This window comes from Alligator sinensis, unplaced genomic scaffold, assembly GCF_000455745.1.
Source record: "Alligator sinensis unplaced genomic scaffold, ASM45574v1 scaffold388_1, whole genome shotgun sequence".
NCBI classification, from domain to species: Eukaryota; Metazoa; Chordata; order Crocodylia; family Alligatoridae; genus Alligator; species Alligator sinensis.
The window spans coordinates 1342612-1353571 of record NW_005842394.1 but is presented as its reverse complement, the minus strand read 5'-3'; the positions used below and the strand labels follow the sequence as shown (position 1 = coordinate 1353571).

Genomic DNA, 10960 nt, shown 5'->3' with positions numbered 1-10960 from the left:
GGCGGCGGGAGCGCAGCGCGGATACAGCACGTGGCCGGCGCAGGCACCCCGCATGGACTACCAGGTACCCCTCGCAGCAGCCGCTCCGCGGCCAGCACAGGGCTGTCCCCCAGGCCAGAGCCCGCGGTGGGGGCTTGCCCTGTCCTGTGCAGTCTGCCCCTGAGCCCAGGCAGAGCAAAGGGCGGGGATTTCGCGCGTGCAAGACGCAGCCGGTTGGGAGAGGCCAGGGCAGCTGATGTGGGGCTGGCTGCGCTGGGCCGGAGGGGAGCGGGGAGCCCACTGCACTCCCCAGCTGCCTCCTGTAACTTTTTTTCTTCGGAGTCCTGTTGATTTCTGTCACCTCCCGCCCATCCCAAGGCTGGGAAATAGCCGCTCACAAGGGGCTTGGGCCAGGGGGTTTGTGTGAGACTTTGTTTAATAACACCACTGCCGCCTAATGATGAGCTCTTAGATGCACTTCACTGCGTGGATGCTGAGTTACTCCGGGGGTAAAAAACGCGTGCCGCCTGCCAGCTGTTCACTCTTGAAGGTTGTGGATGGAGTAGAGCGGGTTCCTTCCAACCGAGAGCTCTCACACACGATACAAAGGTCTTTACAGGGGGGTGCTCATCCAGAGAGTGGCTTCGAATCTGTGCGCGTGTCCGTGCGTGTTAAAAGGTGCTGGGCGGTCTCGGCAAAGGTGCAGCTGAGCCCGTTTTATGGAGCTCGTGGCAGCAGGGTTGGAACGAGACTGCCTGATGCTGTGTGGACCGTAATGTTTAGAAACAGCCCTGCCCTGCCCTGCCCAGGCTGCACCTGTGGGCTTCCTGCATCGTTTCTAATGGACCTGGTTGCGTGTTTGATCTCTGCTCCAAAATCTGGAGGGTCTGTCACATGATCACGCGGGTGCTGCTGTAGAAACTGGTGTGTTTTGTTCTACGTGATGTTTCCGCAAATGACTTTAATCATGCATCTGAACATCACATGGACACCCGTCGTCTTTTATGTGCCTAACTGAATAAGGTTGGGTTAGGAAGCGTGCGGTGGTCATGTGGGACTCATTGCCTTAAAACTGCTCTGAGTCTTGTAGTGACAGTCTTATGTACTGGGGCTCCTTGGTCCCTGCTGTCCTCCGTGATAGGCAGGGAAGAGAGCAGGTCTGTAGGATGGAGGTAAGCTGGGTTCTCTTTCATGTTTGTTCATCACATAGCCCAGTGCAGGCCTGCTCTAACTGGGGTCTCTGGTGTCATGATCATGCCCAATGATCCACATGCCCTTTGTGGTGGTGTCTAGGGGAGCTGTGCTTGGGGTAGCACCAAGTCAAGGCGGGGGCCGTGTGTGGAAATGGGAGGACAGGGGTTGCGATGCAGAGTGGGAAAATCTCCGGTCCATCCAGCTCGTCCGAAGCAGCTGAGAGGTGGAACGTGCAGCCGATCTCTGCGCTTCCCAGGCGGTACAGTATACTGCCTCGTATAAATAGTCTCTTGTCACTGGCGGAGTGGGGCTTATGCTTTTTATAGAGGGGCGGTGCAGGCAGGTCTGGTTACAGGCTGAGGCAGAGCTGGCAGTGCTGCAGAGGTCTTAAGAAAACCCGGGAAACTGCTTCTCTGCATGGGGCGTGCACAGACAGGGGAGGCATTAATCAGCACCTGGCTGGGCTGTTGTGGGGGTAGGTTGAGTCCCTCCCATGCTCTGGGTTGGGTTACCAGGGCTCGTCTTATGATCCGAGCCCTCCCTGCTGGGGGAGGGTTGCCAGCCCTGATGCCAGACATCACCCCCTCCATGCTGGAAGTCAGCTGCCTGTCACGTTTTTGGAATGGTTACAGGTCCTTTCTTTCACCACTTTCTTCTCCCTTCCCGTCAGAGCTGAGGCAATCTCTTGTTTGTTGTGATGGTCCTTTATTAGTTCTATTTTCCTGCATATATCCTGCATCTTTTCCCTCAAAACCAACTGGGGAAAACCAGGTTGTGCTTTATATGCAAGAAAATAGGATCCCTATGGGTTTGGAAACTTGGAAGGGAGGGTGGGTAGAGCCATGGCAATGTTAATTGCTGCAGCAGTTAACACTGCCACCACTCCTTCCCCCTGCTGCCAGATTTGTGGGCCTGTGGGAAGCTGTCTCCCCAACCATGTGATGGATCTGGCCGGTGTGTGGTCCTGGTGTGTAACCAGATTTCACATGCTAAGTCCAGTCTGGCGCACAACCCTAGACCTGGCGTGCCAACACTGGATCCAGAGTCACTGGCTGGGTTCAGCCCTGTGCGCTGCCTCTGGGGCTGCATGCCAAGCCTGGGACGGTGTGTACGGGACTACACACTGGCTCCGAGTTGGGTTCAGTGCGTGGCCTTGGAGCCAGTGCTTGGGGTCAGAATTGGCGTATGACTCCAGACCCAGTGTGCAGTCCTGGGCCTGGCACACGGTCAGTCCATGAGCCCAGTCAGCTCGTGGGGCTAGGAGCAAGCTCAGCCCCGTGGCTGCTGCCACTCACGTTGATCAAAGGGTTATTTTTCCCCACTTCAGGTCCCCTTCACAGTCAAGGTGCTCACTGTGTATTGGGGTGTATGGAGTCTGCTGGGGACAAATTGTGGGCTGGGCATAAGGGGTGCATTGCAGCTCCTGTACTTCATGTTTGAGGCTAGTGAGGAACCTTGAGTTCTGGGTCCTGCCCTTGCCCTGTGCTTCGTAAAAAGCAGCGGGGCAGCACAAGGGTAGGGGTAGCATAGGGAACCACAGCTCCTCCCAGTGCAGCTCCTGCATTGGAGGGGACTTTGGGAGGAGGTGGGGCTGACGCCTGGCTCCGGGCTGCTTGCTGCACTCAGTCCCAGGGCATGAGAGTGAGTGCTGTACAACTGGGTGCATTAACCTGTCAGGCCGTGTGGCTTCTCTGGGCTCCGATGTGAGCTCAGTGCACTCGGCAGGGAGAGGACCAGGATCGTGCCAGCTTGCTGGGACTGCTGCTAACACCTGCTCAGGTTGGGGCTTCCCTGCTGGGGCTGGCTGGTGAAAGCCCTCACTTACTCTGGGTGGAAATGACTTCTGAGAGGGACCGGATGGAGCCAGACTGGGTGGGTAGCAGCACAGTGGTGGATATAGCTATTTTTCTGCCTGCAACAAGGTGCTGTCAGCTGAAAGGGGGGTTGGTTGGTAACATGACTGTCCCCAAACGGGAACAGCAGAAGTCGTTCTGTGCTGGGGACCTCGTGTTGGGTGGAGATGGTGAGGGCTGAGGGTGACTGACTGGCTGCACCCGTGACCACAGGTGAGTAGAAGGGCTAACTTGAGCACTGGGGATTAGGCTGGCCTGGAGTGTCGCAGTGTTGGCTCTGATGCTGCCCAGCCTGCCTTGCTCTGCTGTGCCCTGTCCTGAGGGCAGAGAGGCCAGTGCAAAGTGCTGACCTTACTTGTTTCCTTTCAGGATGCGATTCGGACCCTTAACACCCTCCAGACTAATGCTAGTTACCTGGAGCAGGTAAAGCGGGAGCGAGGAGACCCTCAGGTGCAGCTGGAGGCCATGAAAGGCTTTTTGGAGCGAAGCGGGTTGAAGGTAAGGGCTACGAGGGCCAGCAGGGCTCCTCTGGAGATCCCGTCCCATCCCTTGTGGGGAGGGATGGGTGGAAGTGGGTGTTTGCCCTGGGCAGGCCTGGTTGTGAGCCCTCCCACCGTGTTGGTGCTGCGATGTGTAGGAACTGAGGTGTCTCACGTGCTCTGGCTTTCCTTTCACGGGCCGGTTAACCTCTGTCTGATAGGTCGAAGACCTGGATCAACTGAACATCATCCACGTCACTGGGACAAAGGGCAAGGTAAAGTGGGGAGTGCATAGAGTGGGGCATGAGGCAGCCCAGGGAATGAAGCACTGGAGGGGTGTGCGCAAGGGCATATGTGGGGGAGACCCTGGGGTAGGAGAACATGAGGTCACTGAGGAGGATGTTGGGGAGGGAATTGGGAGGGCACTGAACTTGCTGCTGAGGTGAAAGGGTCACCTGGTGTCTGACAGTCACATGGTGCTTGGTTGGTGCATGGGGGTTTTGGCACTTTGGGCTGCCTGGTGGTGAAGTCCTTTTCCTGGAAGCTTCAGTGGCCTGGGCACTGGGGCAGAGCTGCTTCCTGGCGAGAGGCCCAGATCCAGTGGGCTATGGACTGGTCAGGCTCCCCAGCTAATGCCGCTGTCTCATGCTAGGGCTCAGCTTGTGCCTTCACAGAGCGCATCCTCCGAAACTACGGCCTCAAGACAGGCTTTTACAGGTGGGCATTGTAGCTGCTGTGGAGGGGGGCACCCAGAGGTGGGATGGGGATGTTGCCCTTGAGCTCTGACCCTCTGCTTGTTCTCCTACTGCCCAGCTCTCCCCACCTGGTGCAGGTACGTGAGCGGATCCGCATCAATGGGCAGCCGATCAGCAAGGAGCTCTTCAGCAAGTACTTCTGGCAGGTGTACAACCGGCTAGAGGAGACCAAGGTGTGTGCAGGCCCTGGGAGGGGGCCCCTGGGGCCAAGCCAGTAAGGTCCTCCCCTGAGCGTGTCCCCTGCTGGACTTCAGAACAGAGTCTGTGCTGCAGGCCAGGGAAGGTCCAGCGCTGCTGCTCAGGGCTGGTTTGTGGGGCACTGGGGTGGCCGTGGGAGCACTTTGAGGGCTTAGAACCAGGGATGGTTGTGCTCTTCCTTGGCCTACTTGGCCACCTGGGCCAAGTTGTGTCCCCTCTCTCTGCCTGTGATGTGAACAGTGCTAGTGAGTGCCCAACGATAAGGTATAATCAGCTCTCATCTGTAAACACCACCTGGGATCCTGGCTGAGCTGGGCCCTGCATGTTGCCTCCTTGTCACTGCCTCAGGAGCCAGCGGTGTTGGGCTGAGGCCTGGCTAGTCTCCCAGGGTGTCTGACTGGAAGTGGAGCTGGGGTGACACTGTTACCCTGGAGGCCCTTCCTGTAACCCTTCTGTCTGCTCCATAGGACCCTGCCTATGCCAGCATGCCTGCCTACTTCCGCTTCCTCACCATCATGGCCTTCCATGTCTTCCTGCAGGAGAAGGTACAGTGCTGGCTCTCTCCCCAGTGGGTGGGTTGCTGGCGTGATGGGTCATGCCTTGGTCACTGGCAGGGGAGCAGCTGAGCCCCAGGTGCTGATTGTCTGCAGCCGTCGTGGATTCTCAGGGTAGCTGGATGTGCCCAGCAGTTCTTGTAATGTGGCTGCTGGAGCCTGGACCTACACCCCATAGCTGATGGCTCTTTCCTTCCCAGGGTTGAGTCAGATACCCTCAGGCCTCCCATCCTTTCCCCTTGGGTAGTTTTTTCCTTCCCTGACAGTTCCTGGGGCTCCTGCCACTTCTGTATTTTTTTAGGGGGGCAGTGAGAGTGAGCATGACCATGAGACCCTGGATCTGTGACTTAGGGTAATAGCCTTCATACCATGGAAAGGGCCTGGGGACCCTCCTGTAACTTGAGGGGTGTGTATGTATGGATCTGATATCCCTGGCTGCATCCATATGTGCACAGCTAGCTGCCTGCCTGCATGTGTCCTCTACTGCGAAGCCAGACACCTCTGGGGCCCAATGTGTGAGAGATGCTTGCATGTGCACCCAGGCTGAGAAATGTCTCTGGACTGAGAATCCCTGTACTGAAGGGGCTGCTGTGAGCACAGGCTAGAATACGCCCAGCTGCCTTGGGCTGGCTGTACTAGTTGGCCAGGCAGGGGTGTCTGGTGTGTGGAGGTTGTGTGTTGGGCAGTGCCTAGGGTCCTTCACTTTCTGTACGTAGGGCAGTGATGCAGCACATACCATACTCTCATCCTATCCAGGTGGACCTTGCAGTGGTGGAAGTTGGCATTGGAGGGGCCTACGATTGCACCAACATTGTCAGGTAGGTGCTCTTTGGGGCTGACAGTGAGTGTGACACGAGCATGACAGAAGCTTCAGGGGCAGGGAGTTTCTGCCTGGGGACAGGGCAAGATGAATCCAACCTTCCTTCCCTAGTGGGTGTCAACAGTGAACTGTGCCCAAGAGAAGAGGTTGGTCAGTCCTGGGCCTCAGACAACAAGGGGCTGAAGGCTTATGGTTGTGGCGGCAGTCATGATAAGGAGGCCTCCCCAGTGAAGTTACTGAGCAGCCATTGGGTGCTGGTAACTTCCAGTCATGCCTGGCTGTAAACTTGGGTCTCAGAAGGCAACTGGCTCCTTGTGGAGCCAGTAGGCACCCCACCCCAGGTTGTGGACAACAACTGAGGTCATGGGGAGTGTGGGGGACAGTCGGAGCCCTCAAGCTGGGTTCTCACTTTTTCTCTCTCTTGCTACCCCTCCCTCCCCTCACGTGACCAGGAAGCCAGTCGTGTGTGGAGTCTCTTCTCTGGGGATTGACCACACCAGCATCCTGGGGGACACCATGGAGAAAATTGCTTGGCAGAAAGGAGGCATCTTCAAGGTAGAATCTGCTGGCTTTGTTGGGGAGGGGCTGCTGTACCGTGGGGCAGTTTAGAGGGTGGTTCTGTGTCTGCCCGAACAAGCAGAGCCCATCCAGATCCCTGGATCTGGCAGAACCCAGTCCCAGGTCATCTGGCTCTGCACACTGAAAGGTGAAACTCCTGGCCCTGGAGACCAACCCCAAGCCCTGCAGGTTACTTGCTGGGAGGGCGGGCTCTCGGAGGGAGAAGCTCCAAATCCTAGCAAAGACCACCTCTGAATTGGGCCCAGCTCAGGAGCCCGTCGCTGGAATCCAGGTGCCTCCCTAGAGTGGACAAGATCTGGGCAGCTCACAAGCTATCTTGGCTTAAGGATGTATGCATGTTGCTTGCAGCCTGGTGTGCCAGCATTCACGGTGCCACAGCCGGAGCGGCCCCTGGAGGTGCTGAGGGACCGAGCCAGGGAGAGCCCGGTAAGATATGCCCTGCTCATACCTCCTCTGCACCCTGCCCCCAGAGCAGAGGAACTGTGGGGGAAGGCAGCAGCAGCATCTCTGACTGCCCCAGCCTTATTCTGAAACTCCTGTCTCTAGGTCCCCATGTCCACATCTCTCAAGTGATGCATATTCTCAGAGATGTCCTGCTGCTGTTGCTGGGCCCCATGCGCTGTCTCCCCTCTGCTTTTTCTACAATGCAGGACCAGCTTGTACATGACATTGGCTCAGCCTTGGTCCTTGCTGCCCCTGGGGGTTTGGACCCTGAGATCTTTGCCTGCCCCTCTCTACTGAGCTGCTGTTGGAGGAGGGCCGGGCTCCTTGCTCTGGATCCCTAGCCAGTGTAGTTCCACCCCAGGGGGCCCATGTTTTGCTTGGGGCTGTTCTATCTTGCTCAATATGTGTGCTGCTGGTGTTGGCATTTAGGTGACTGTTGCTGGAGAGGCAGACTCAGAAGCAAACATAACCTCTCTGGAGCATGAACAGCTTAATCCTGGGACCTGGTCTGTTTGGTCGCTCCTGCTGCTGCCAATTGCTGGCTGGCAAATGTTCAGCCAGCTCACAGAGCTGCCCAGGGCAATGGGGTTTGCAGGGCAGCACTCACCCTTGGCGTGTCTCTCTGTATGTAGTGCCCCCTCTACCTGTGCCCAGACTTGGGTGCCTATGAAGAGGACAAAGTGTTCCCGTTGGGCTTGGCAGGTGACCATCAGCGATCAAATGCCACCCTGGCCTTGCAGCTATCACGGATGTGGCTGGAGCAGCAGGGATACCAAGGTAAGGAGCACAGTCCCTGGCAGGGAGAAGGGGTGAGAGGTGGGGGGCGGTTTGTAAGGAGTTCAGAACTGAGGAGGCCCCTCCTGGTGTTCTATGGCGTCTCATCCTTTCCTCTACTGCCCAGGCTGGGGCATTTCTCCCAAGGGATTCTGGGAGAGCTGCAATCTGTGGAGGCCTGAAGGGGTTTTGGTGCTTTTAGCAAGAAGCAGTGGGGGTTGTTGCTTTGTGTGCTTGTCCAGCGTGGGGCTTCTGGGCCAGGCTTCTCACAGCCTGGCTCCTGGGGTGACTGTAGCCTCAGACCCTGGATTCACCCTTGCTGCAGTGAGCCTATTCTCAGGCCCCTGGAGATGTCCGTCTTGGCTTTTCCCTGCTGGGCTGGGCCTGTCGGGGTTTCTGATCAAGTGCTCTGGCTGGGAGCCCCTTGGCATCTGATCAGAGACCTTGAGGGGCTCTCTCCATTCCAGTAATTCTGGCTAGCAAATTTATCAGCTTGCTGGGAATTGAGCTTCGAGGCTACCCCATGGGTCAGGCTATGGATGCATTTGGAGAGCCTGGAAAGGGTCCCAGGTACTGGCTGGAGTCCAGTGGCTGGCCAAGCGTGTGCTGCTGGTGGGAAGCTGTTACAGGAACAAATGTGAAGGGCATAGAGCGGGTGTCTGAGCAGGGATTACAGTATGGCTTTCTTTTCCTGGCAGGTAGCGGGGAGCTGAAGGACTTGTGGCCAGGTGCAGAGCCACCAGGGAAAAAGCCTGTACCTTTGGCACCCGTGTTCAGGCCCAGCATTGCCATGGTGCAGGGTAAGAATGGACCCTTTTCTCATGGTTGTGTGAGCTCCTGGGCTTGTACCTGCCCTTGACTTGAGTTAATGGGGGTTGGCCCAGAGCTGCTGCTCATTCAGAGATAACAAAACACGAGAGTAAATAACAGCTCGTGCGAGTCATGTTGCCAAGACCCTGGACTCTGCCCCCACCGCCCTCCCTTGCTTGTGTTTTGAGTGCACCAGGCTTTGTCTTTTCACGTTCTGTTTTCACTGCTTTGAACTTAACCCTTGGAAATGTGGTGCTTCCTATATGGCCCAGGCATGCCCTCTGGAATCCGGGCCTGCTCTCTGGGCTCCCGGCTCAGTGTGGGGTGGGCATGGGGCTGCGTGTGGAGTGAAGCTCTCTAGGGCTCTCTGCCTCCATGGCCAGCGTGACACGGAAGCCACGTTTCCAAGGTTCTAAGCCGGGTGCTCTTCACCCCCCTGGTGCCCTGGGATGGTGGCAGGGTGTGTGCTTGGAGGAGGGTGAGAGGCTGGGCAGGAGGGTATGGTGCTAACTTGGCACTGGGGTAGACAGGATGGTAGGAGCTTGGCTGGTGGTCTCCCTGGCCAGTGGAAGTGCAGCAAAATGCCCGGGACGTTCTGAAGCAGTAGCTGTGGTGCACTGGCACGCAGGCCCAGAGTCTTACAGCCAAGGCCCTGGGCAAGGAGCAGGGGTTACGGGACTGAGCAGAGCAGAACTCCTGCCCCCTGGCAGCCTCAGTCTACCCTGGGCACTTACTTTCTCTGCCCTGTATTTTTGGGGGACTGTGTTCAGCAGTTAATTTCTGATCCATCTCCACCAGCTGTTCTCAGGCTGCTATAACCCAGTTGTCATGGGCCTGAGAGAAAGCTGGTAACTCAGGGAATGAGGGACCAGCTCTGTCTGAAGAGAGAATGGGGGGGACAGGACCTGGCTGCTGGCCCCGCGTCATCCCTCCTCCTCCCCCAATCCTCTCTTCCCCAGGTCTGCAGGACGCGGTGTGGCTGGGCCGTACCCAGGTGCTGCAGCATGGGCCGGTGACATGGTACATTGATGGGGCGCACACCACCAGCAGCGTGCAGGCCTGCGTGCGCTGGTTCCACCAGGCTGCACTCAATGAGGAGAAGCCCGTGGAGTAAGGAGCTCAAGGAGGGGCCTGGGTAGGGGGCTGTTACGTGCCGCATCCACAGCCACCAGGGTGGGGCTGTGCGGGGAATCCTGCCACGACGGTGCTTGCTGGAGTGCTTATAGGGTGAAAAGGAGAGGCGGCGTGTCACCACGCCAAGGGCAGCCACATGAGCAGTGCTCTCCTTGTGGTCCTGATATTCCTTCCACTTCCCCCAGCTGGGGGCTGGCTCCACCTGGGTCCAGTAGGTCATGCCTGGGGACCAAAGTGGGAGGGCACGGGGAAATGGCCGCGGTTTTGTCTCGTCACCTGCACCGTTCTCAGGTGGATACAGGAAAGGAGCCTCCTGCTTCTCAGAGGTGGCTTAGCCTAGCTGTGGGCCTCCTGGGCATCCTGTCACACAAACTGAGTAGCAGCCGGTTCCTGGCAGCGAGGCCCCAGCACTGAGCAGGTCGCTCCCTTCTTGTCTGCAGTGGCTCTGAGGTCCGAGTTCTTCTCTTCAACGCCACTGGGGACCGGGACACGGCGGCTCTGCTGAAGCTACTGCTGGTGAGCTGGGGGCAGTGACGGAGACAAGCTTTTGGAAGAGGCACAATGCAGAGGCAGAAAGTGGGTTTGGAGCCATTGGGTGGAGGCAGCGTAGGTTTTAGCTGGGGGACTGGCTGGGCCTGATGGCTGTGGAGGGGAATGGATTGCAGGGGGACGGGGGACAGAGTGGTTACCTCCAATCCCCGCAATCAGGAATGGAGCAGTGGCTCCCAGGTTCTGTGGGGGTGTCCCGTCCCCTCCACCAAGCTTAAGCTTGGCAGCCTGGGGATTGCGTCCCCTCTGCTCGGGCGAGTACCGCTGGGTGCCACGAGGTGGCGCTAACCCCCCACAGTTGCCCCACCTCTCCTCTCCCAGCCAGCACCCCCTGCAGATGCCTCCCCCCACACCTCTCTGTGGGGCAGGACAGGGCTGGTGCCAGGCCGGAGCCCTGCAGGCTGCCCTGCTTCTGGGAAGAGACGAACTTACAGCTGTGGATGGGGGCTCTGCCCCTGTAGCTCCCATCGGCAGGCACAGAACCCAGGCGTCCTGGCTAGAAGCGTTCTGCTCCAAGCTCTACCTGGAGTTTCCCTGTTGGGTTGTGATTGATGCTAAGCCAGTTGCTGTGGCCATTTCTGTACCAGGGATGAATGTCCCTCCTGCCCTCTCCTGCACAGCTGCCCCTGGCTGGACATGCCAGCCTGCCCCCAGCGCAGTGTGCATCTCCCTGTGCTGACATTGTCTCTTGTGCTCTAGCCTTGCCAGTTTGACTACGCTGTGTTCTGTCCCAACTTCACGGAGGTGTCTACGGTGGGGAATGCAGGTCAGTGCCAGGCCAGACTAGGTTGTGCGCTGCTTTGGACATCTGCACTGGAGCTGGCTCTGATGCAGCATT

General features: G+C 57.9%; 1 protein-coding gene across 8 annotated transcripts in view; it reads left to right on the top strand.

Moving 5' to 3' along the window:
- The window catches only part of FPGS (folylpolyglutamate synthase), a 41845-nt gene that overhangs the window by 2182 nt on the left and 28703 nt on the right, over window positions 1-10960 (top strand). For 3 of the 8 annotated variants that reach the window (XM_025211227.1, XM_014522770.2, XM_025211228.1), the window contains 13 exons: window positions 3396-3524; window positions 3727-3780; window positions 4158-4222; window positions 4319-4433; window positions 4926-5003; window positions 5769-5830; window positions 6285-6387; window positions 6760-6837; window positions 7488-7632; window positions 8328-8429; window positions 9399-9549; window positions 10014-10089; window positions 10822-10888. In XM_025211227.1, coding sequence (XP_025067012.1) covers window positions 3396-3524; window positions 3727-3780; window positions 4158-4222; window positions 4319-4433; window positions 4926-5003; window positions 5769-5830; window positions 6285-6387; window positions 6760-6837; window positions 7488-7632; window positions 8328-8429; window positions 9399-9549; window positions 10014-10089; window positions 10822-10888 — 1225 coding nt within the window. Of the gene's footprint in view, window positions 1-6; window positions 65-2555; window positions 3046-3395; window positions 3525-3726; window positions 3781-4157; window positions 4223-4318; window positions 4434-4925; window positions 5004-5768; window positions 5831-6284; window positions 6388-6759; window positions 6838-7487; window positions 7633-8327; window positions 8430-9398; window positions 9550-10013; window positions 10090-10821; window positions 10889-10960 lie in introns of those variants that run through there. The other 5 variants (XM_014522772.2, XM_025211230.1, XM_025211231.1 and 2 more) reach the window with 5 other exon arrangements.